The sequence below is a fragment of the Ixodes scapularis genome, unplaced genomic scaffold (genome assembly GCF_016920785.2).
Source record: "Ixodes scapularis isolate PalLabHiFi unplaced genomic scaffold, ASM1692078v2 PGA_scaffold12__126_contigs__length_90152505, whole genome shotgun sequence".
Classification (NCBI taxonomy): domain Eukaryota; kingdom Metazoa; phylum Arthropoda; class Arachnida; order Ixodida; family Ixodidae; genus Ixodes; species Ixodes scapularis.
The window spans coordinates 63,383,315-63,410,018 of record NW_024609838.1 but is presented as its reverse complement, the minus strand read 5'-3'; the positions used below and the strand labels follow the sequence as shown (position 1 = coordinate 63,410,018).

Sequence of the window (26,704 nt, the reverse complement as noted above, 5' to 3'; positions counted from 1 at the left end):
CGCCCTGGTCCGACTCCGCCCTGGTCCGACTCCGCCCTGGTCCGACTCCGCCCTGGTCCGACTCCGCCCTGGTCCGACTCCGCCCTGGTCCGACTCCGCCCTGGTCCGACTCCGCCCTGGTCCGACTCCGCCCTGGTCCGACTCCGCCCTGGTCCGACTCCGCCCTGGTCCGACTCCGCCCTGGTCCGACTCCGCCCTGGTCCGACTCCGCCCTGGTCCGACTCCGCCCTGGTCCGACTCCGCCCTGGTCCGACTCCGCCCTGGTCCGACTCCGCCCTGGTCCGACTCCGCCCTGGTCCGACTCCGCCCTGGTCCGACTCCGCCCTGGTCCGACTCCGCCCTGGTCCGACTCCGCCCTGGTCCGACTCCGCCCTGGTCCGACTCCGCCCTGGTCCGACTCCGCCCTGGTCCGACTCCGCCCTGGTCCGACTCCCTGGTCCGACTCCGCCCTGGTCCGACTCCGCCCTGGTCCGACTCCGCCCTGGTCCGACTCCGCCCTGGTCCGACTCCGCCCTGGTCCGACTCCGCCCTGGTCCGACTCCGCCCTGGTCCGACGTCGGCCCTGGGCGAGTCCGACCTGGCGAGCTCGCCCTGGTCCGACTCCGCCCTGGTCCGACTCCGCCCTGGTCCGACTCCGCCCTGGTCCGACTCGGCCCTGGTCCGACTCCGCCCTGATCCGACTCTGCCCTGATCCGACTCGGCCCTGATCCGACTCGGCCCTGATCCGACTCGGCCCTGATCCGACTCGGCCCTGATCCGACTCGGCCCTGATCCGACTCGGCCCTGATCCGACTCGGCCCTGATCCGACTCGGCCCTGATCCGACTCGGCCCTGATCCGACTCGGCCCTGATCCGACTCGGCCCTGATCCGACTCGGCCCTGATCCGACTCGGCCCTGATCCGACTCGGCCCTGATCCGACTCGGCCCTGATCCGACTCGGCCCTGATCCGACTCGGCCCTGATCCGACTCGGCCCTGATCCGACTCGGCCCTGATCCGACTCGGCCCTGATCCGACTCGGCCCTGATCCGACTCGGCCCTGATCCGACTCGGCCCTGATCCGACTCGGCCCTGATCCGACTCGGCCCTGATCCGACTCGGCCCTGATCCGACTCGGCCCTGATCCGACTCGGCCCTGATCCGACTCGGCCCTGATCCGACTCGGCCCTGATCCGACTCGGCCCTGATCCGACTCGGCCCTGATCCGACTCGGCCCTGATCCGACTCGGCCCTGATCCGACTCGGCCCTGATCCGACTCGGCCCTGATCCGACTCGGCCCTGATCCGACTCGGCCCTGATCCGACTCGGCCCTGATCCGACTCGGCCCTGATCCGACTCGGCCCTGATCCGACTCGGCCCTGATCCGACTCGGCCCTGATCCGACTCGGCCCTGATCCGACTCGGCCCTGATCCGACTCGGTCCTGATCCGACTCGGTCCTGATCCGACTCGGTCCTGATCCGACTCGGTCCTGATCCAACTCGGTCCTGATCCAACTCGGCCCTGATCCAACTCGGCCCTGATCCAACTCGGCCCTGATCCAACTCGGCCCTGATCCAACGTGGACCAGCTCGTACTCGGACCAGATTGTTATAGAACCTGAATGAAGTCGATCCTGATCGAACTCGAACCTGATCGAACTCGAACCTGATCGAACTTGAACCTGATCGAACTCGAACCCGATCGACCTCGAACCTGATCGACCTCGAACCTGATCGAACTCGAACGTGGTCGAGCTCGAACGTGGTCGAGCTCGAACCTGGTCGAACTCGAACCTGGTCGAATTCGACCCTTGGCAAGTTGGCGACATCCCTGTGTGCATCGTGGTTGACTCACCTTAGCTGGGATATCGGGTCTCGCCTTCAGGGCCTCCATGACGGCGATGCCTGCGGCCACCGAGCACTCGGCGATCAGGTTGTGGCCGCACCCGTGGCCAATTTCCGGCAGCGCGTCGAACTCGCACATGAAGGCCACCGTGGGACCTGCCAAACCACACCGCCTTTCATTAAAAGGTCACTCCAACAAATAATTGAGCTGCCAAAACTAAGTACACAAAGTATTTGAGTGTAAAAGGCTTTGACACGCTCAGTTCATTTTATTTATACAACCTTTTTATGCCCGAAAATCAAAGCTGAATTCAGGTGGCGCCTTTATCATACTTCAATCTTACAAGTATCTTTTAGGAAAAAGCAAATAAGCCTTAAAAGTTTGTATACACGTTTGCAACTCCGGTCTTAGGGCGCCGTCATCTTGATCACTTGGGGGTACGCTTGGGCGCGGCCATAATCCGATTACGACGCCTTAACAAGGCTTCGTAATCGAATTATGACGCGTCCAAGCACACCCCAACCGAGAAGATGGCGGCGCCCTGCAGTCGGACTTGCAAACATATTAAAAAATGCACCGTCCTGATTGACGCTGCGACCCTCACACGCCCAGATCTGCTAGATTTCGAGGGTTCATCTCAAAGTTTTCAGTTTTTTGCTTTTTGTTGTGCCATCTTTTTGTACCGTTTTCGTCCCAAATGCTAAACAAGAGAAATAGGATTTTTTTAAAGGTGCTCTTTAACGTTTTTTTAGCTGGTTTAAAATTTGCGATGAAACGGACCACACCGAACGTAGGAATGTGGAGGGAAAGTGTTTTTTCCCCCCGAAATTTGAATTATTTTAGGAGTTATTACCAAAGTAAATTTACCAAAAAGCAAAACATTTCTGCCCGTGACACAGTCGGAAAAATTAAATGACTGGAGGGTTGGAGCGAATTCCCACAAAACGGCTGCGGGTTAGGCCCATGACTGCCGCGCCGAGGGCGTGTTCGCATCGTCGGCCTCGTTGCTTAAAGCCCTTGCATTGTAGTAAGTTCAGGCTCCGAACGGCGATCGGCGTTACCTATTCACCTATACTGTATATACGTCGACGTCGACAAACCCAACGCGCGCCGACGTAGAACGATGTTCGTCGTCCGCTTCGCCGCGCCCCTTCATAGAATCCAGCGCGGTGGGATCAAACGAGTGACTCGGGGTAAGGAGCTGCACCGCGATAGGTAGGGGAAAAAAAGAAGCGAAAGCTGGGAATTAGAAGTGCAAATAAGCATTTATTTTTTGTACCAAATGTCACACAAAAGCCCGTGAAAAAATAAAAAATGAAAGCCGTTTGCAACTCCCTTAACACCGAATTCGAGCGCAGTTCTTGAGGAGGAGGAGGGAAAAGTACTCAGGGGGAGGGTATACCCCTCCTCCTTCCTCTTCACTTCGTGATTCTGCCTGCTACTCCTCCTCCCCCTCCTCTTCTCACCCTTCGATCTTCTCCCCTCGTCTCCTCCTCCCCCTACCTGGGGGGTCAGGTGACCTGACGGCGACGCCGCTCAAGCCGGAAACGGGCGCGCCTAAGAGCTGCGCTCTAAAAAATAATGTTGCATTTGTTAAAGCATCGGCAGACCGGCTTCGACGGGTTTGATGCACTCGCGTTTCGCGGCATGCCATTCACGTTGATTTATGTATAAATCGAAGAGAGCGGATGTTCCCTGAATTACGCCGTTAACGTGTTCGAAACTCTAGCGCACTCCGAATAAACATCCCGGGCTTCAACTTCGTTCTCACTGCAGACCGCTTCTACATTTCGCATGTGTTGTTTGGAGGGAACGACGGCCGGCGATGTACGAGTAGCACATGATCATACAAAGCTGATACACGAGGTCGTGCTAAATTCTAATTAACTCTAGGTTTCGTTCGTCATCGAGCTTCAGGCTTCAGCTGCCACCCCGTGATTCGCGTCCGTCTTGTTAGCAGTGTTGTGCCCGTTACCGAAAATAATTAACGAAATAGCGTTACTCGTTAGCTTGGAAAAAAGCTAACGCGTTACAGAGCTCCGTTACAATTTTGTAAATGTAACGAAATACCGGTGTCGTTACTTTCCATGGCTAACGGACGTTACTTTTACGTTAGTTTGTCGTTACTTTGTGTTTCACTGTTATTATGTGACTGTAGAGCCTCAACCACAAAGGTGTCTATAAGATCGTCGAACACTTCCTGAGAAATGCATACGGTCGATCTTCCTCTGCTTCCTCAAGGGTGTGTTGGGAAAGTGGGTTGTAGCTCCGGTCTTTCGTTTCTCTGAAATTACCGCGAACTCTGACAGCTTTTGGGAATGGAGGGACTAGCAGAAAAGAAAAAAACAATTAGGACTGATGCGAAGCACCGCTGTTAATTTTTAGTTGTCAGTCGTGTGGAACAACGAACGGTTAGCGAAATAAACTGCATCATGAATTAGTATAGAAAAAAAAACTGTCCAAATAAACCGCTACCATAAACAAATAAACCGCTACCATAAACATATTTCACATAGGCGTGTTCACATATAACTTCTATTATTCATTCATTCTCCTGAAATATACAAGTAAACTAAACTAAGCCGTTTTCGAGCATTTTGAGATGTAGCTGAAAAACTGCGACTGACAAAACGATCTCGAAAGAAAGGCGCGTTCTTTTGGCTAAGAAAGCTCAATGACGACATTTTAACGGAAAAAAGTGACATTGAAGAATAACTCTTATTGTGCTTTTTCAAATTAGAGTTCGACGTCCTGGATGTGCTCAGCAGCTTGAGTTTCGGCATACATCTGAACAGCAAATTGTCTGACTTCGTTTCCCTCAGTTTCAACATAGCACTTAGCCCGGGCCATAATAACAAAGTTTCGGTGGTCGTTGCCATCTTGCACGAAAAGTGAGTGCGAGACGGCAGTAAAAAGGCAGACGTTGCATGACAAAGGCAAATGTACAGTACACGGGCTGCTCACAAACAACATAACCTAATAGCCACACCGGATTTAGTCACAGTCCGGTTTAGGCTACACAAGCAACGAAAATAGGACACCGATTGCTTAAGATAACCCACAATTACAACCAAAGAAGATTATTGGTGATTTTAAACGAAGTATAGGGCCGGCCATACTTTGGTTATTATTACATGCATTCTCTTATTATCTTTACGTGTATATATGATTGAAAAAGGTGGCGAGCGTTTATAAGCTCTTTACCCTAAGTTTGTCTTTCGTGTCCAAAAACTTTTTTTTTTCACGCCGCTAGCAGCAAAGTGAGGACGGAGCAGACGAAAGCCATCACTGTTACTGCTACGAATGTGTCTCTTTAGAAGAATGGTATAGTAGCCTTCACACGCAACCAGGAACTGCGAGAAGGATAACGCGGGCGCAGCGTCCAGCAATAGATAATTCGGTCTTTGAATGCCAGGGAGTTGGGGGCTAACTGCGATACAAAGAAGGTGCCGTCCGTGGTGGTTACGCAGTCTTTTGTCTAATTTTCGAGGCGTTATGGGAGAAAGGATGCCTAGAGGATCTAGAGGGAGGCGACCTTCTGAACGGAAGTCGTTACCCAGCGAGAGACCGCACCTTTGTACCACGGCGGCAGGGATTCTAAAAGATGGTGACGTCTTTCTTGTGACGAACGCCGTTCCATCCTGCGATAACCTTGCCGCTTGTTTTGGTTCAAAGCGCGGGAATGTCAATGCTTCCAAATTTAGAGTTCCTTCCTGTTGTTGAGAGAAAAAGAATTTATTTATTTTGAAGAGAAGGACTTGACCATCTGGAGTAGCTAGGGACGATTAGGCAGAATCCTTCGAGCGGCGGCAGACTGTTTCCTTCTGAGCGGATGTCTCTTTCTAGCGAGACGGCTGCTCCTTCAGGGCACGGCGGCGGTGGCCTTAGTATATATATAGCTTCGATACAAAGACTGCACCAAGGACGCTCAAGAATTCGGCAAAGCGATAATCACGCGTCTTTTGGTCCCGGTTGTGTTAGCGTTGAGAGAGATTTTGGGGGTTTATGGCGCAATAGCTACGAGGCCATCTGCGCCAAACTAATTGAAGGTTTGTACTGTAAAACGAGTTTTACAAACGGATAACCAAAAAGCTAGAATCTGTGTAAAAGGCAAATACTACCAAGAAATTCTATTACTCGTTCAAAAGAGACCAGAGGATTCTCTCCCAGAAGGAGAGCAGGATGAAATGATATGATGTTGAAAAAATTCAGGGAAAGAAATGCGGCGCTTGGGCTCAAGGCCGGGGCACAGCCACAAGATATGCAAAACAGTGAGCCTATCAGGGCACAGCCACAAGATATGCAAAACAGTGAGCCTATCACCACACTGATCGCAGACTGGTGGATCTTCTCCCGAAAGCAGATACCTATGGGCTATAAAAGAGTCCGATTCTCAGACGGCACAACAACGTTTCATGAAGTCTGTTCTTGCATGAAGAGCTTTCCCAAACTCCCAAAGCCGGTTTGGCAACATGAAGCTTGTTACCGCACTCCATGTCCCATTCCAATCGCCAAGAATGAAGAATCGAGGACTTCACCAAGGGCTTAATATCTTGATAGGGTAAACAGGACAGAGATTGCGGAAGGTTACCAGCAGACCCTGCAAGCCTGTCGGCTTCTTCATTGCCTTGTATGCCAATGTGACTGGGTACCCAACAATATTTTATATTTTGACCTCCATGCAAAGCAGTGTTAAGTTTATATCGAATCTGTTGTACAAGCATATTTTTAGTATTTTTAAGAGAGCAAACTGCAAGAATCACACTTTGGGAGTCAACAAACAGGACCGCCCTCAGTACTTTCCTACTAATAATGCATTGGATCGCCATTGATACCGCATAGAGCTCCGCAGTAAAAATGCTGGCGACACAATTGAGTCGTTGAACCTTGGAGAAGCGTTCAGAATACACAGCGCAACCGACAAAAGAGGAGGTCTTGGCACCATCTGTATAAACATGAAGATAACCATCATACTTAGTTTGCAGTTCACCAAACTCTTGCTTAATTACAGCATGGGAAATGCCGTGTTTGTTGAACTTCGCAAGAGACCAGTCGGATTCAACTCGCTGTGTTTTCCAAGGTGGAATACCGTTAACTTTCCTAACGAGCCCGACCTGGTCCAGAGGAAGGTGCAGAGAAGTGCGAAGGTGTTCAATACGGAAGCTTAACGGTGTCACAATGCTTGGTTTATTTTCAAAAAGGCGAAACAACCTTGACCTTGAAAGTGAAGAGTAGGTCGGATGCTAAGGGTCAGCCAGAATCTTGTAAGCATATGTTAGACTAAGATATGTACGTCGTTTGTTCAGGGACAGCTCATTGGATTCTGCATACAGACTGAGGACGGGCGACGTCCGGAAGGCTCCTGTTGCCAGTCGCAAGCCGAGATGGTGAACTGGGTCCAACATTTTAAGGGCGAAGGGCCGAGCCGACCCATACACTACTGCACCGTAGTCAAGACGGGATCGTACAAGGGCGTTGTATAACTGCAGGATACATTTTCTATCAGTTCCCCAAGACTTGTGAGATAAAACTTTCAAAAGGTTTGTGGATTGAAGGCATTTTTGCTTCAGAGCTTTAAGGTGGGAAATAAAGTTAAGCTTTTTATCAAATATTACACCAAGAAATCGATGCTCTTTTCTAACTGGAATAGGTGTTCCATTTAATTCCAGGAATGGATCCAAAGACAGCCCGCGTCGCAAAGAAAAAGGAACACAGACCGTTTTTGAAGCAGAGAACTTGAACCCATTTTCGTCGGCCCACTTGGACAGTTTGTTTATGGCTAACTGCAACTGGCGCTCACAACTAGAAAGATTACAGGACGATGATGAAATTTGTATATTATCAGCATAAAGAGAATATATGAAATAGAGGGTGGCAGCAGTCGTGCGAGTGAATTCATTGTTAGCAAAAACAAAGTCACACTTAAAACACCCCCTTGAGGGACTCCATTTTCTTGAACAAAAGAATCAGATAGGGCTGAGCCGAGACGAACTTGAAAAGTCCTGTCCGTCAGATATTCCTTTATGCTTTGCAGCATACGGCCCCGGATATTACAGGCATACAGGTTTCGGAGAATCCCGTACCTCCACGCTGTGTCATATGCCCGTTCCAAGTCGAAAAAAACCACAACACAATGCTGCCTGTTTACAAATGCCTCACGTATCACAGTTTCCAGGCGAACTAAGTGGTCAAGGGTAGATCGACGTTGGCGGAATCCACATTGATAGTTATCAAAGACCCTCTGGCTTTCTAACATGTAGACCAGTCGCCTGTTTATAAGCCTTTCATATGTTTTCCCAAGGCAGCTTGTCAGTGCAATTGGGCGATAGCTTGATGGTTGTGAGGGGTTTTCGTTAGGCTTTAGGAGGGGGATGATATGTGCGTGTTTCCAAGCCTGAGGGAAACATGCCTTTTCCCACAAAAGATTAAAAAACAGGAGCAGGTTTTCAAGGAATTCGGGAGAAAGGCGGCGCAGCATTTCATAACGAATTCCATCGGGACTAGGGGCAGAGAGCTTTGTCAGATCAAGAGCCATCTCGAGCTCGCATCGGGTAAATGGTTGGTTATAGGATGCTGAATTTCCTCCCGACATGACAAGCTTTTGTCGTTCCACACGTGCTTTTAACTGTCCGAAGGTAACACTGTAGTTGGCTGAACTAGATGAATTATAAAAATGTTCCCCGAGTACGACCAATATGTTTTAGTGACGAAGAAGGAGCATTAAACGTTGGAATGGCAAAGCACCTGTAATCCCCATTTACTTTCCTGTATCTGTCCCATGCCTCTTTGGCTGGGACAAAGCTGGTTAAAGAAGAGAGATACTTCATCCACGACTTCCGCTTTGCCGGCTTCCTAGTCCAACGAGCCTTGGCTTTTCGTCGCTTGAACTCAACAAGGTTGCTTGAAGTGGGGTATCTGCGAAATCTGCCCCATGCCCTATTTTGGTCCGCCCGGGTTGTGGCACACTCTTTATTCCACCAAGGTTTACATTTTTTTGGGAATATTACCAGATGTTTGTGGAATGGACTGCTGAGCAGCCTTTAGTATCTGCTCAGTAACATAAAGTGTAGCGTTCTCAGGGGACATGGAAGAAAGAAGCGAAGGATCTAAAGTGGAGTGAAGATTAAAAAGTGCCCAGTCTGCCTTGTCTAACTTCCACCTAGGAACCCGCTTTAAAAGATTAGGCAATGGAACGGTACTCTCTAAAACAACTGGATAATGATCACTTCCAAAAGGGTTATGAAGAACCTTCCAGGAGAAGCAAGGAAGTAATGAAGGTGAAGCAATAGAAAGATCAATGGATGTGAATGAGTTGTGTGCCGCACTAAAAAAGGTTGGCTCTTTCCCGTTAAGAAGGCACAGCCCCGAAGACAATAAAAGACGTTCAATCACACCACCACGGGAGTCTTGACGGGTACTACCCCACATAGGATGATGAGCGTTAAAATCTTCCAAAATTAAAAAAGGTTGCGGGAGCTGTCCTATAAGTCCCTGCAGCTCTTGAAGGTTTAAAGGAATGTTAGGTGGTAAGTATAACAATTGTTATACTTACCACCAATTGTTACAAGGCGGTCCAGAAGGAGACGTACTGCAACAGCTTCCAGTGGCGTGCAGAGGGGAACTTGAGAGCAAGCAACTCCACCCTGCACGACCACTGCAACACCACCAGAAGGGGTGGGAGAGGGGCGATCTTTTCTAAAAACCTGATGACGTCTTAAAATGTTAAAAGAATTAGTGTGAAGATAGGTTTCTTGCAAGGCGAGAGCAATGGGCCGAAGCTGATCCATGAAATAGTTCACATCATCAATATTTCTTAAAATACCGCGACAGTTCCATTGAATAAAATGTAACTTAGTCATCTATAAAAGGTATGTTAATATAAAACTGAAAAATAAACCTAGTAAAATAAGTAAGACTGTAAAGTCAACACAAACTAGGTGGAAGACATTGGGATCATCATTTGGGTGGGACAACAGGCTTCTTATTCTTTTTATGTTTACTGGAGGGCGTTTCCCACTCCATATTGTCCTGGTCGGACCCAGGAGTGGACAGATTGTCAGCATCTGTTGACATCTCCACCTCCTGAGAGGTATCCGTTGTTTTTAGAACAGCACTTGTACGGCCAGGTGTGCGGGGGGGGGGGGGGGGGGGGGGGGCAAACCCCGACCACGACCGGCTGGGGGAGTTGCAGACGAACTGGGCGACGAGTCGTCTGAGCTCGTCTGGTCCCCTCCTTTCACAGGAGCTGCATGGGCACCATGCCGCTCCTTCGGTAGAGGGGCCCTGTTGCGAAAGGCCCCCGGAGACGACCTTGCCGTTCCATACCGACCGGCACAGGTGAACGCCCTGGAGCATCGTCGCCAGGTGGCTACGGTCAGCTGCGCCTGGAGATAGAGCAAAAGGCGCCCCGGAGTCGCCAACGCACCTTGGTTTGCGGGGACGACGTGACCTTCTCCGAGGGATCATCGGGTTGACCCAGGCCAGCGTCTTCTAGCCGATTTTGCCGTCCGGTCCCTCCTTAATTGCTGCGGGGTGTGTTAGCGTTGAAAGTGTCTTCCGAGGGAGTTTGAAATGACGTCGTTTATACATAGCTTTGTTAGGGTTTCTTTGCCACTTTTTGTAGAGCGCAGAATAAAGATTAGTTTGCTTTCAAACCATGATGCTGCCATTTTTAATCAAAAGTAACGAGTAACGGGTAACGTAATTTGATAGCAGATACCGTAAAATAATGACATTACTCGTTACTCATTTGGGATTCTAACGAGTATGTTAGTACGTTACTAAGAAAAAACTAACGCGTTACCAGTAACGTCGTAGCGCGTTAGTTCCAACACTGCTTGTTAGGCCTACAAAGCTTCTCGGGGTAGAGCGCGTAGAGCCGTCCACGTACAGACTCGTACACAGGGACGGGCCCTGTCATACTAGGGACAACTCTATTCAGCAACACGAGGAAATCGTTTTGCAGGCGACCCTGTCACATCACGTCAACAACAACAGTGGGGCAACATGCTGCTGCCGCCCGGCAACCGTGTTGGCCGATTTGTTGTCCGACCTTGTTACATTGCGCTGACAGCGGGGAAAACATGGGAAACACTCCGCCATCTTGACTGTTTTTTTACAATGCATTCGAAGGGCCGGAAAATACCACGAACGACGTCAACCAGTGACTGACTAGAAAACTTGACACGGGTTGTATATCAAAATGTTCTTCATTCGCTGACAGAGCAGATAGCCCTGAGGAACGTGACATCACTGATACATACATGTTCGTGATTTACGCCACCGTATGAAGTGTTTCTGTGGGGTTCTATAGTTCACGTAATTCCTATTTCTACTGTAAAATTGAGTTAACACTGGCAGTACCCCAAGGCGTCTTTTGTAACGTGGTGTTGAGCTGAACTGATATACTGCTTCAAAACTGCGACACCGACATGATCGGCCTTCATAAATATCGGTGGAATAAATATCTTTCGACGCTGTCTTTCTGTCTACCGCCTGCATAATCGTTTCATTTTCCACAAGCGTCCTGGGTACTTTTGAAACAAATAGGGTCTCCGGTAGCGGCACCCTCTCCTTTGTTGCTCGTTCGTCGGCGCCCTCTCGCGGTCACAAACAACGCCGGAGGGGCTCCATGGGACAGTTAATGCTTCCACATTAACAAAAAGAGGAGTGTGGTCTTCACCGTGCATTTACAGGCTCGCCGAACATTAGACTCAGTAATAATCTTCTTGCTAAATTGGCAGATTAACTAAAATGTGTGAATTAACCTCTCAATTATTGGGTTTATGTGTGATATTGGAATTTCAGTATTGAGGGCATTTACTATTAAAGGCCAGACCAATTTGAATAATTTCCGAAGAGGTTAATGATTTTTAATATATTAATTGATCAATTCTTTTTTTGCTCCAGAATTTTTGGCTTGGCTCACAATGACGCTTAAAAGAGTGACATATCCGTTTCAATCGCATCGTCTTTTTTGTCATCTGGGCACCCACTAAAAACACATTGCCAAGATATTGATGACATGGTTGAAACACAATGTCACTCGGCCAAACTTCATTGAGGAACATTGCAAAGCTCTTTTTAAATTTTTTTTTTTTTTAATCGGACGAGCAACAGCATGCCGGCGGCCGCCATTTTATCTAAACAGAGTTTTGAGGCAATTCGGTAAGATGTTGTCGCTAAAACGAGCCTCTAAACCGCACGCCTTAAAATGGAAAGTAATGCAATCAAACAATCGTTGGCCTACGGTATACTGCAGCGGCGGAAAACTTCGGCGTTGACGGCGGCGCCTGTCGTACTCGTGGTTTCTTTCTGGGCGGCCTTTTCGCGACGTTGAAAGCGAAGATGCTCGGCACTGCTTCCTGTCTGAGGTAGCGACGTTTACTATCGACGTTCGGAATGTAGTCACCCTCTCGAAAGTGTCCTGAGCAAATCTTAGTGTACTTCGTAATGGAGAAGTGCATGCCTTCGTCACGTTTTATCGCAACAACCCCTTTTTTTCGGAGAGCGGGGTCGGATGGGATGGCGAACAAAGATACCCGTAAAGAAAAAAGTATACAAATTCGCGAGAGGTCACACGAAATGCCCGAATGTTAACATTATCTCGATACCCCAAGCCCAGCAACATCACTTCTGTTTACAAAAAGAAAAGGGTGCAGGTGCATGCTCCCTTCCGTCACGCTAACGCTTGAGAAGCAGCACGAGTCGGCTTATATCATTCCATGCTACTAATCTGGCGGGATCTCTTCCGTTCCGATTGTCGCAGCGGTCGCGTGCGTGTACCGCCCAACCGCGAGCGCACCGCCCAACCGCGAGCCAGAGGCATCCTGGGTCGCTAAACTCGTCAAGCACAACTTTGTGTCCGAAAGTTGCGGAACGCGCTAATTGGACTCTCGCGACGCTGACGTCGCGCCGAGCGAGGTGTCAATCATTCGAAGCAAAGTTCATCGAGGCGCGCGTGCGGCGCGTGAGGGGCGCGAGGAGCCCGCTGATTGAACGGCTTCGCCGATGACGTAGCACGTTTGATTTGTCCCTACATCCCTACGCCAAGCTAAAACTAATGCTTTGCAGATTGTCCCTAGGCGACCTGCTGACGCTCAAAATCCCTCCGAAGTTTGTGTTAAAAGGAAACCTCGTTTGTCGAAGTTGTCGCTGACGTCAAAGTGACGTTTCCGAACTTTGCGAGAGCCGTGGTTTGAGCTCGAGATCTTCGCTTCGGATCGAGGCGAAGTTAAACTTTGTCAACATGGCGCTGCCGTACGCTGCGGCCGAGCTTATCTTCCGCCACCGTCGGCGTTGCTACTGAGACCACCGGGGACGCCTTTCAACTCCCCGACGACGACTTTCGGCGACAGTGCCGGCTATCGAAAGCCGTTGTGCGTTGACTCTGCGACGAGCTTCGTTCGCCGCCTCGGACCGTGGAACAACAATTTCTCTGCGCGCTCCGGTTCTTTGGAACCGGTAGCTTTCAAGGCTTGGTGGCGACTGACGAGCACCTGTCAGTCTCCCACATGACTGTGAACCGGGATGTCAGAGTTTTTGCGGCTGCCATCGCTTTCTTTTTTTTTTTTTTTTTTCTGTAATATCCGAAGAGGTACTAATAAGCTGGTATACAATTCAGAATGTTGGAAAACAAACAAGAACCGGGGTAATTCTTGGGTAGGGTCGAGCCTCCCGGCAGCCGGCAGAATTATTTCCCCGAAATTCTACTGGCAGTCGTCACTCATTGGCGGTCAAATCAGTTCATCGAACGACGTGTCATCGACAGATCGTTTCATCGGCACGCGATGTAATCACATGAAAGAGATTGTCTTCCGTTAGAGGTATATACACATTAAGCATTTTCCCACCTTTAAACATGTAAGTGGTGTGTCCCATAACTAACACCCTAATAAGTGTAGCGATGGACCTTATAAAAGAAATGTAAACTTCACACCTTTAAAAATGTGTGATTTTTTAAACACGTTTCTTAAAACGTATGATAATGCCTACACCTTTTCATAAAGATGTAAAACTACAATACCCCTTCTCGTCAGGCACGTAGCCAAGGGGAGGGGGGGGGGGGGCATAAGGCCTGGCCTTTCCGCCCCCCCCCCCCCCCCCCCCCGAAATTTTCCATTTTGCTGGGGCCTCCTCTCCTCCCTCCCCCTCATAAAGCACTTTGTCATCGGCGCCCCCCCCCCCCCCCCCCCCCCCTTAAACAAAATTCTGGCTACGTGCCTGCTTCTCCTCAAGGTGTAATTACCACAGTACATTTCTTTTTTGGGGTGTACACAGTGGCCCGGGACCCATTAATATGACTGAACAAATAAATTACACAAACGAGTCGCCGAAACAGCACGCTGCTTCTTGGCGAGTGTCGAGGCAATATCGTCCGAAAACCGGCTTCAATATTGGCCGGATGTATGGTTTTGCGCCTCGTCCCGACATCCGGCAGGTATGGGTATACCGATGCAAATAAACGATTTATGTCTAATAGCACTGGCACCACTGATTTCTTAGGAGGCTAGATCGTGGATAGAGGCCTGTATTGCTGGGGTCGAGCGGCACCACCGGCCGTCATCGCTTGACACAACTCAATTTTATTACGTTAGTAGGTTGTTCTCTACCATGAAACTTTTATCATGTTTCCGCAAATAACAGTTAATATTGTGGGCAAGAATATTAAACGCGTTAGAATACCAATCTTGTTTAACTAAATGTTGTGTGGTTGAGGGTCCAGGGCTACTTTGTTGGGCGTTAACTGTTATGTGTTTAATGAGACAAGGGCTACCGAGAGTTATTGTGGAGTCATCTGTGATTTCGGAGTCATCAAAGCTCAGCAAACGATAAGTTAGAATGCCTTTACTGGGTATTTTCGCATCGTTTTGACCGCTTGTACATAGTGCTTCATGGTGAAAGCTTTTTCTTTCAACTCCTGTGAGGGCTTCCGTGACAAACTGAAACTCGGAGCGTGCCGTTCAGTCGCTCGACGTGCCATTTATTTAGCAACCGAAGCAAGCGAAGTCGGTAAAGTCAATCGTGCTCCGGCCAATTTTTTTTAATCGATGTTCAAACGCTTGACGAATGTCTATTTGATCTCCAAGAACCCGACATAATCATCGCAGCACGTCATAAAATGCTCGCCCTGGAGCACCGCGTACAAGCTTCCAATTTTTGCATGTTTCTTCCTTAGACTTGCGTGTATTGCCTCATGATGTAAAAGGCCAAAGCAACAAGGACGAAAACGAAGGGAGAACTAGACAGGACGCGGCATATTGCCTGTCGTCAAGCAATGGCCGCCGGTGAGGCCAGTGACGGGCTCCCAATTCGCGATACAGACTTGCACTGTGAGAGTTCTAATGCATTACACCCGCCGAGTGCTGCACGGAGAACAGGCCCCGAACGAACTTGCCGAATGCACCCAGTGCAGACGGATGCTGTCGCCATAGATGTTGTAGAAAAGTACCGACCTCAAACCGAAACTAGCGCCTTTTTGTTCGACGTGATGGGTGGGAAAGCGAGAGTGCAGTCGCTGCCATCGTTTAAACGTTGGATGCTGCAACGTGGAACTTACATTTGCGATGACTTCCACTTAAGCAACTCGGCTGTCAGAGATATCTACAGACGGCGTAAGTTTCCGAAACCAGTTGACTACAAAACAGCATACGCTTGAGGAAATTGATGGCACTGTACGCGCAAGAGCTTGCTTCGTTTTAAGCATAGTACTATGAGTGAACCATTGAAAGGATACGGCTTAAATCTAGTTCTTTGGAACAGCTAGCAATACGTTTCGTAAGACTTTTTATTTCCCTGGCATTGAGAACGAGAGCTTTCTCAAAACAAAATATGACGGGGCGAGATAGCTGCCGTTCAAATATGACTTTGCTTGAGTCTCGGGCAACGTCTCCATGTTTAGCCTTCCCGGACGCTGAGTGAATGCGTCGCAGGCTTCTGCTGTGGGAGCTTTGTCGAAAAATGTTGCACTTTTCACCCATACACAAATGATGCTAGATCTCGCGGCCCATGTGGTTGTCCTGGGCCTTTCATTACACACTGGTAGGTTTCAGCGTCTGTACGGCTACAAAACGACTCAAATTTCGCAAATAAAAGACGGGCCGTCGATTCCTCCCTTCGTGAAATATCAGACGCTTACAATTCAAGCTCGCGTTTGAGTTTGTGGCTCGTGGGACGCGATTTCGAGCAGAAAACCAACTTTTTCTTCAGTTCCGCTGTGCGAATGCCTCACCGTAGCAGACGAACTCTCGTCGTCTGCTCTCGCTCCATAGAGTAATATACACAAGGTAAAGAGCGGACACTGCCATAGGCCCCAGCGGCCCAGATAGACCAGTGACAGGTAGCGCTCCTAGCGGGCGGTATTAAGTATAATCCGATTCCGTTTCCGGTCAAGTTAGTTTCGGTTTCGGTTTAGGCGTTTCTGCTCCGGTTCTCCCATACCCTTCTCTCTCTCTTTCCTCCCCGCCTCGCTCACCTCTCGGGAGCACCTTGACTCCCGAAGCCGCTGTTTTTTTGTTTTTTTTGTTTTTTTTTTATACTGACACACTTTTGCTTTATTTTTTACGATAGAGTCCGTGCAAAATGTGTCAAACAATATTTCAACTTACTTCACAAAGCAGAAGTATATATATTTCTTGTTCTTTTTATATTGTAAAGCATTGACGTTACACAATCGCCGCATTGACCCCGCTGGTGGAGCATTTTGGGGTCAACAACAGAAAGTGGTTCGAACACATTTTATTGGACCACATTCATGTACACATGATTTACTTCAGAAGCTCTGCATGTTTTATACGAAAGAGATCGATACTCACAAAAATAAATGAATATGAAGGACTTCGGCATTCGTACACTTCGTAATAGATTCTTAGCGGAACCAAGTTAACGAAACCCTTCCACAGAGAACATGCTGTATGATACATTCACTTTCACGCCGACTCGGGTACGGGAAGTAAGTGCAAAAATAAATAAGACATCGCTATCATAACCAGTCATAAGAGTATAATAACAGTGCGAAGCACACGCCGGATAGTACAAATTCCCGATTTCCGCCAAATATTAAAAAAAAAACACCAATTTCCATAGCCTCAAACTCACTGCGGGCGAACCATTACCAAACAATGAGAACTCTATTCGAAATCTGACAAGATTCAACGTCCCTAAATATTCCCCGAAATTGTTCAGCAAAGAAATATGGCTTCAGAAAAAAGCGGCTAAAAAACTATGGACAGTGGATACAAAAGTGGAAACATTTTCTTTCAGATATTGTTAGCCTCTGTACGCTATTTTGTATCGAATTTTTTTAGAAAGTGGACAAATATTTTTGTTAGGGAGCAGTGATACACATTCGCTGGAAAAAGGGGAAAAAAATATTTGGAGAGCAAGCCGCACCGCCCACTTAATCACCTTTTTTTTTTTTTTGGTTTGGCAACCGCCTCTGTTAATACGCTATTAACAGTTAAACCTGTCTCGTTCTTACTAGCCACTGAAGAGTGCAACCGAACTTTGTCCAAATTCCGGTTAAGAAATCAAACATGTCAACACAAGCGTATTCTGCAAAACAATTTTAAAAACCCTTTGTGGTACTCCTCTGGGCAAAGGCGAAAACCACCCAGACCTCAAAGTGTGCTATACAAGGCGGCACACACTCCTCGAACATGTGTCACTCTCTATTATGGGAAGAAAGTGATTTTCTAGTTGCTGAATGAAATGAAAGGCAGCCGGTGATGGTACTACTAAGTTCCCGAAGAATTTTCCAGGCACGTGGTATGCTTTAGGAACAAGACAGTACTGGTGAGGCCTGGTCAAGTTATTAGACTCACCCGATAGCAGCTGAGAACAGCCACAGTTGTAAGTTGTCTGTTCAAGCAAAAGCTTGATCAAATAGCCCCAAACGTAATAAAAACGTGGACGAGTCATCAATTATGTTAGACCTGATGTCTGATGCCAGCTCAGAAATATCCTCTAGTGGCGGGAAGTTATCAATTGGAAGACATTCCACAACGTCTGAAATTAAACTTTCATGGTGCGAAGATATTTGCAACTCCTTTAGGAGGTCAGCCTTGTCATCTTCTACGTTTTCATTGTCCGACAGTTTGAACAGTTTCTTTATCGAGAGGTGTTTTAGTCCTGAGGTGAACTGATGCACATTTGGGTTTGTGTTGCAGCCCAGCATTTGTCGTATATAGCTCCAATAACGTTCTCAAGTGTGTCTTGCTGCAGGCGTCGTGTAGGCAAGAACTTAAAGTCATGGCTGCTTGAAAGCTCATCCCAGAGCATGAGGACACTTTTTATGGTAACTTGCCACCCAATGATGGCTTATGGCTGCCTCCTACTTTGGAATTGCTATGCTGAAATCCATCCGAGTTACTGGTGGAGAAAATCGAGTATTTGAGGTTCTCCCTTCAGAATGGCACGACGCGACTTCTGCCCTGTCTTCTTTAATTTTTTAGCTATTTAGACAATCAAAAAGTATGCACATCCTATCACAGAAATAGGCTGTAGCCATGGCTGCCTCAGGAAGTTCCTTTGCATAAACAAGAGATATGATTACAAGAAAGATTGAGGCACTCAGTACCTGTGGGGCACAATTTTCTTCCATGTTACAGAAAGGTTTTTGAATAAATGTGTCTCTCAGTAAGCTTCGGAGTCAATTGCAAGCTAATCTCATGGATAGAACAATGAAGTTCAACAATAGAAGACCGCTCAATGGCCTCATTTCCAATGCAAAGTTTGTGGGCTTGGAGATGGCTCTTGGTTGTTTTGGGAAGGTGCGGAACATCAAAGACAAAGTAAACGTGTTCGTTGTCAACTTAAAAAAATGGCTTATCACCACACACACCAAGCTTACGTTTGAAGCCCCCTAACCACAGACCACAGCCTTTACTGTGAAGCCAACAGTCTTAAAGGGGCGATGCAGTGATATTTGTATTTTGCGCAAATACCGCTTAGAACGAATCCCTGACGTTAATGATCCGTAAAATATACCCGTTCGTTTTCACTACACGCAACCGAAGTCGCAGAAAAAAATAAAGAAAAACGAGCAGAGTTCACCCCCTCAACTCGCAGCCAGTACAAGCGGCCCCGTGATGTGGAGCCGATTATGTGCCACCAATGTTGATCATAGTCATGCGCTGGGGTTGGCAAGGCACAGGACACGCGCTGAGTTCCAGACATTGTTGTGGTTCGGCTGTTGTCGTCTTTGCAGCGATTTGACACAGGACACTACCCGAATGTTTCTCGAGCTATCGATTATCACGAGCCCAAATCGAGTGTCCACGCCATGCTCGGGTCCAAGTTATGAGCCGTATTCAAATATCGTCACTGGGCGGTACTGCTACCGTCCAGCTATGTCATCTGGTTTTTCGAAGGAGAGATTGAATAAAAACACTAGGTTTTGTCCTCGAAATTACAGCGCAACAGAGGAGTTTCTTGGTCAGTGGCGTTGCGTGCGAGTATCCTTGAGTCCCACTAGTGCCAGTAAGCTCGTGTCAAGTGAAAAACATTCCAATTGAATATCATTGCACCGCCCCTTTAAGCTCCCGAATGAGAGAAATGAGGAGACTGCGTTAAACAGAAGATGTTGTTGGAGTGTGCACAACAGTGTGTGCAAACGCACCTCCTGGAAATTTCAGACAGCATAACAACCAAGGCTCTATCTGCAATGTTAGAGGTTCGTTCAACACCGTCATCTGTTAACCCATGGGCAATGTCGTGTGCAAGGTCGTAAGTTAAATTCTTTTTTTTTTTAAACAATCTCATCGAAAATCAACATGCACACACGTTCAAGTGCAGCCAGACAGCCCGGCAGAAACAACAGCGCGAGAAGCTCGAACCGATCGGCTCCACGAATTCACGCCGAGCATGTGAGCACGCGGGCGGTCATGCGTCACCTTGATTGATGCAAAGTCGACCGAACATGATGCAGCAGAAAGCACAGATGGACGGCACGCACGGCACAGACGAACGACGCAGGGACGAGCAGAGGCCGTGCAGAATGATGCAGAGGCGACGGCGTGCAGGCAGGCAGGCCATGGCAGGCGCCATTCATCACGTGGTTTTTGTGACGTATTTGATTTAATCTATTTAGTCATTTTAAGTACTTTAAACAATTTTAAAGCATTGCCATTTAAAAAATAAATACTTTTCACAGAAAGAGTTTTAATTAAATTTAACCAAATTGTAGAAAAGCGCCACGTAGCGGAGGGTATGAAACGCACTGATCTGGGCCGCGAATCGGCTCCTGTGTCCTCTCTTTACGTTGACTATATTACCATAGAGTAATATAGTAAACGTAAAGAGAGGACACAGGAGCCGATTCGCGGCCCAGATAGTGCGTTTCATACCCTCCGCTACGTGGCGCTTTTCTACAATTTGGTTAAAATTAATTAAAACTCTATCAGTGAAAAGTATTTATTTTTTAAATGGAAATGCTTTAAAATTGTTTAAAGTACTTAAAACGACTAAATAGATTAAATCAAATACGTCACAAAAACCACGTGATGAATGGCGCCTGCCATTGCCTGCCTGCCTGCACGCTGTCGCCTCTGCATCATTCTGCATGGCCTTTGCTCGTCCCTGCGTCGTTCGTCTGTGCCGTGCGTGCCGTCCATCTGTGCTTTCTGCTGCATCATGTTCGGTCGACTTTGCATCAATCAAGGTGACGCATGACCGCCCGCGTGCTCGCATGCTCGGCGTGAATTCGTGGAGCCGATCGGTTCGAGCTTCTCGCGCTGTTGTTTCTGCCGGGCTGTCTGGCTGCACTTGAACGTGTGTGCATGTTGATTTTCGATGAGATTGTTTTCAAAAAAAGAATTTAACTTACGACCTTGCACACGACATTGTCCATGGGTTAACAGATGACGGTGTTGAACGAACCTCTAACATTGCAGATAGAGCCTTGGTTGTTATGCTGTCTGAAATTTCCAGGAGGTGCGTTTGCACACACTGTTGTGCACACTCCAACAACGTCTTCTGTTTAACGCAGTCTCCTCAGTTCTCTCATTCGGGAGCTTAAAGAGGCGGTGCAATGATATTCAATTGGAATGTTTTTCACTTTACACGAGCTTACTGGCACTATAGTGGGACTCAAGGATACTCGCACGCAACGCCACTGACCAAGAAACTCCTCTGTTGCGCTGTAATTTCGAGGACAAAACCCAGTGTTTTTATTCAATCTCTTCTTCGAAAAACCTGATGACATAGCTGGACGGTAGCAGTACCGCCCAGTGACGATATTTGAATACGGCTCATAGATTGGACCCGAGCATGGCGTGGACACTCGATTTGGGCTCGTGATAATCGATAGCTCGAGGAACATTCGGGTAGTGTCCTGTGTCAAATCGCTGCAATGACGACAACAGCCGAACCATAACAATGTCTGGAACTCAGCGCGTGTCCTCTGCCTTGCCAACCCCGGCGCATGACTATGATCAACATTGGCGGCATATAATCGCTCCAGATCACGGGGCCGCTTGTTCTGGCTGCGAGTTGAGCGGGTGAACTCTGCTCGTTTTTCTTTATGTTTTTCTGCGACTTCAAATGCGTGTGGTGAAAACGAACGGGTATATTTTACGGATCATTAACGTCAGGGATTAGTTCTAAGCGGTATTTGCGCAAAATACAAATATCAGTGCATCGCCCCTTTAAGGCGGTTGGCTTCACAGTAAAGGCTGTGGTCGGTGGTTAGGGGGCTTCAAACGTAAGCTTGGTGTATGTGGTGATAAGCCATTTTTTGAAGTTGACAACGAACACGTTTATTTTGTCTTTGATGTTCCGCACCTTCCCAAAACAACCAAGAGCAATCTCCAAGCCCACAAACTTTGCATTGGAAATGCGGTCATTGAGCGGTCTTCTATTGTTGAACTTCATTGTTCTATCCATGAGATTAGCTTGCAATTGACTCCGAAACTTACTGAGAGACACATTTATTCAAAAACCTTTCTGTAACATGGAAGAAAATTGTGCCCCACAGGTACTGAGTGCCTCAATCTTTCTTGTAATCATATCTCTTGTTTATGCAAAGGAACTTCCTGAGGCAGTCATGGCTACAGCCTATTTCTGTGATAGGATGTGCATACTTTTTGATTGTCTAAATAGCTAAAAAATTCAAAAAGACAGGGCAGAAGTTGCGTCATGCCATTCTGAAGGGAGAATCTCAAATACTTGATTTTCTCCACCAGTAACTCGGATGGATTTCAGCATGGCAGTTCCAAAGTAGGAGGCAGCCATAAGCCATCATTGGATGGCAAGTTACTATAAAAAGTGTCCTCATGCTCTTTGATGAGCTTTCAAGCAGCCATGACTTTAAGTTCTTACTTACACGACGCCCGCAGCAAGACACACTTGAGAACGTTTTTGGAGCTATATACGACAAGTGCTGGGCTGCAACACAAACCCAAATGTGCATCAGTTCACCTCAGGACTAAAACACCTCTGGATAAAGAAACTGTTCAAACTGTCGGACAATGAAAACGTAGAAGAAGACAAGGCTGACCTCCTAAAGGAGTTGCAAATATCTTCACACCATGAAAGTTTAATTTCAGACATTGTGGATTCCAATTGATAATTTCCCGCCACTAGAGGATATTTCTGAGCTGGCATCAGAAATCAGGTCTAACATAATTGATGACTCGTCCACGTTTTTATTACGTTTGGGGCTATTTGATCAAGCTTTTGCTTGAACAGACAACTTACAGCTGTGGCTGTTCTCAGATGCTATCGGATGAGTCTAATAACTTGACCAGGCCTCACCAGTACTGTCTTGTTCCTAAAGCATACCACGTGCCTGGAAAATTCTTCGGGAACTTAGTAGTACCATCACAGGCTGCCTTTCATTTCATTCAGCAACTAGAAAATCACTTTCTTCCCGTAATAGAGAGTGTGACACATGTTCGAGGAGTGTGTGCCGCCTTGTATAGCGCACTTTGAGGTCTGGGTGGTTTTCGCCTTTGCCCAGAGGAGTACCACAAAGGGTTTTTAAAATTATTTTGCACAATACGCTTGTGTTGACATGTTTGATTTCTTAACCGGAATTCGGACAAATTTCGGTTGCACTCTTCAGTGGCCAGTAAGAACGAGGCAGGTTTAACTGTTAATAGCGTATTAACAGAGGCGGTTGCCAAACCTAAAACAAAAAGTGATTAAGTGGGCGGTGCAGCTTGCTCTCCAAATATTTGTTTCCCCTTTTTCCAGCGAATGTGTATCACGGCTCCCTAACAAAAATATTTGTCCACTTACCTAAAAAAATTCGATAGAAAATAGTGTATAGAGGCTAAAAATATTTGAAAGAAAATGTATCCACTTTTGTATCCACTGTCCATAGTTTTTTAGCCGCTTTTTTCTGAAGCCATATTTCTTTTCTGAACAATTTCGGGGAATATTTAGGGATGTTGAATCTTGTCAGATTTCGAATAGAGTTCTCATTGTTTGGCAGTGGCTCGCCCGCAGTGAGTTTGAGGCTAATCAAAGTGGTGTTTTTTTTATATTTGCCGGAAATCGGGAATTTGTACTATCTGGCGTGTGCTTCGCACTGTTATTATACTCTTATGACTGGTAATGATAGGGATGTCTTATTTATTTTTGCACTTACTTCCCGTACCCGAGTCGGCGTGAAAGTGAATGTATCATACAGCATGCTCTCCGTGGAAGGGTTTTGTTAACTTGGTTCCGCTAAGAATCTATTGCAAAGTGTACGAATGCCGAAGTCCTTCATATTCATTTATTTTTGTGAGTATCGATCTCTTTTCTTATAAAACATACATAGCTTCTGAAGTAAATCATGTGTACATGAATGTGGTCCAATAAAATGTGTTCGAATCACTTACTGTTGTTGACCCCAAAATGCTCCACCAGCCAGGAGTCAATGCGGTGATTGTGTAACTTCAATGCTTTACAATAGAAAAAGAACAAGAAATATATATACTTCTGCTTTGTGAAGTAAGTTGAAATATTGTTTGACACATTTTGCACGAACTCTATCTTAAAAAATAAAGCAAAAGTGTGTCAGTACTAAAAAAAAACAAAAAAAAAACAGCGGCTTCAGGAGTCAAGGTGCTCCCGAGAGATGAGCGAGGCGGGGAGGAAAAAGAGAGAGAAAGGTATTGGAAAACCGGAGCAAAAACGCCCAAACCGAAACCGAAACTAACTTGACCGGAAACGGAATCAGATTATACTTCATACCGCCCGCTAGGAGCGCTACCTGTCACTGGTCTATCTGGGCCGCTGGGGCCTATGGCAGTGTCCGCTCTTTACCTTGTGTATATTACTCTATGATATTACTCTATGCTCGCTCCTCGCCTGGCCGAGGCATGACGGGATTGTCGACGCTAGAGAGCCCAAAGACGACGTACAGCGAGCGGCGTGAACGCTCGCCTCCCCGCGCTGTCTCGTGCTCTCGTGCACCGCCTAGGGATCGCGGGGGATTTTTCGTCAAAAGTTGCGAAGTTGAGCGCGCGCAGGGAGGAGGAAACTTTGAGGCGTTCTTTTGGTCACTCCCCCCGCTACGTCAAAAAGCGAAGAATGTTTTGCTCCACGAGTTTAGCTACCCTGGAGTCCTTTTTGCTTACACAGCGGCACACAGCAATGAAAAGGCATCGCAGAAGCAGCGTGTGGCGAAGTATCAGCCGCGCAACACCTTCTGTGGCCGCACCGGTGGCAGTGGTGTAGCGCACGTTGAGCCAGCGCCGATGCGACCATACATGCTTATGGCGGACGCACGCCGCGCCACGCCCACCTGCCAAGCTTTGCAACCGTTCCGGTAGATGGCGCTGAATTTGTAAAAGGGTCTATTGCAATTTCAACATAACATCTAAAACGAACGTGTGAAACGTTAATTAAGAGAGTTTAGTTAATTAGCCAACTTAGCGTAGCCATTGGACACTCATTTCGTGTCCACCGAGTCTGATAATTGCATGGTGAAGACAGTACTCCTCTAACTCCCACCCCTATTTAACAAGAAAAAAAAAAAACTGTTCAAAATAAAAATTACTTATAGACACCCTGCAAAAACATAATACGAATTTTGGCAATACTGTATTTACTGTTCAGAAGGCTAATAGAGGGTGTTCAGTATCTCGTATACTAGGGGTGCAAGTCCTGTGCGTTTGCAATGGCGTTGCGTGTTCCACACTGCGCGTGCGCAGAACCCACAACTGCGATCTTGGATTGGCGCATAGTGATGACGCGCATGCGCACAATGGAACACGCACCGCTAACGCAAATGCACAGTGCTTGCATTCTTTTATACGCAACACTAAGACTCTCTAATAGAGTATCAGATTCCTTGGGGTCATTGCCCCCTGTATGCATAATTGAAGTAAGAGCAGATACGTTCGACCTGTTTCGTTGATTACAAACCAAGCCCCGGACGCGTAAATTAGCAGGGTGTGTCGTTAAACGCTGCCGCATTTCCGATAGCCTCATCGGGTTGTTGTTAGCGATGTAGTTGGGAAAGGAAATAGACGCAATCGTGGTGTAGGCTCATATAGCCGTCTCTCGCTGCCTCCAACATCATGGGGCTTCAATCCGGATACTTGGCGAAAAAGTCGGCGAGGACTGTCCGGCGCTGCGCTTAACCTTGACACCGACGAATCACCGCCGCCGGATTCCTCGCAGACTTTTTCGCCGAATGTCTGCAGGTTAAAGCCCCTGCTCGGTCCCATACCTTCAGCGCCCCGGGTGTTGTCGAACTCGGCGCGGAAGGCAGTGTCCAGCAGCCAGTGTCGCTGTACCTGGAATCCCTGGTTCTCGAGGAACTCCGTGAGGCGCTCGTGGGCCTTGAACTCCTTCAGAGCCAGCTCGGGGTTCCGCCAGAGGTAGTCGCTCAGGGCGTGCAGTTCAATCCTCCTGCTGTCCACGGCCTTCTCGACGAGCGCTTCCAACGAATTCATCGCAGCACCACTTGACATATTCTGACGCTGCGGCCGTACTGCCTCGCGGAGTCGATATGGCAGACGGCCTCGGCAAGTGCTGATGCCCCCGCGGCTTTCGTCACGCTTTAGCGCCGCCAACCGCCGCCACGCTTCGGCGCAAGGCCGATTATCTCGCGTTCCGAGATCCAGCTCACGCTTATCACACTGCGAACGTAGATTCTTTATTCTAGTTTTTGTTCTTTCGCGCTCGTCCGACGTTTTCTTCCGTCATTTATCGGGGAGATTTGAGTCGCACAGTGTTGTTTTCAGGGTTCTTACTTCTTTACAGTTCCTGGACAGTGGGGTTTAGGGCGATGACTGTTACATCTGGGCCGCAAACAGGAGACCACTGGAATATAGATTTAATAGGATCGGGCCCCGCGGCGTTTGTCAGCTGGCGCACCAACCTGGCCCCACGCGCTCGGTGCGCAAGCTTCTCGGGTGGCCACGAGCTGATAAGCGCCAGTCTGTCAGTCAGTATATAACACCTCCTCCAACTAGTTGTGGCGCCCGTAGAGTTGCACAGGTCCTCGAATTCTGGTAGGCCGGTGGATGACTGGAGCCGGACCGGTGTCAGCCGTCGAAGACGCTGATGCTGGTTCCCGAGGCAAAGTCGTTGGCTTGTCGCCAGCTCTCGGATATGGACTGTTTGGTTGAGCCTGACTGTCGGAGCTGTGTGATGGTGCCTGCGTTAGAGCAGGCACCATCACCAGTCATCCGTCCGCCTGTCCGCCTCGATGTCCCGGTCAGGAGGCCACGTGTCCGGTTTTTGTCACACATAAGTCCTGTCCGTCGCTTTCATATATGGTTGCGATGTCGACGCACCAGACCTTGATCAATGAGCGTAAGTCTATCTTACGTTCCATCACTCCTGCAGTCCAACCTTGACTGCTTGGGAACTTCTTAGTCAAAGCCGCCTGTCCTACGCTCAGCATATGCCCGGGTTAGTAGAACCGGCCGTTCTTTCA

General features: G+C 48.0%; 1 protein-coding gene across 1 annotated transcript; it reads right to left on the bottom strand.

The window, feature by feature from the left end:
* Positions 1-1,590: 1,590 nt before the first annotated feature.
* Positions 1,591-25,814, bottom strand: LOC120839336 (peptidase M20 domain-containing protein 2-like). The gene is made up of 3 exons (XM_040209600.3): positions 25,490-25,814; positions 1,837-1,982; positions 1,591-1,599 (listed from the first exon to the last, which is right to left on the bottom strand). The coding sequence occupies exons 1-3, from the start codon at positions 25,731-25,733 to the stop codon at positions 1,591-1,593; spliced, it is 399 nt and encodes a 132-aa protein (XP_040065534.2). The 5' UTR covers positions 25,734-25,814.
* Between the last annotated feature and the right edge of the window lie 890 nt (positions 25,815-26,704).

Bases quoted from the DNA above. Each gene is read 5' to 3' on its own strand.
- LOC120839336 (XM_040209600.3), bottom strand. From the start codon at position 25,733: ATGTCAAGTGGTGCTGCGATGAATTCGTTGGAAGCGCTCGTCGAGAAG. The intron at 1,983-25,489 runs GTATGGGACCGA...GTGGTTTGGCAG, and splicing joins CAACACCCGGGGCGCTGAAG to GTCCCACGGTGGCCTTCATG.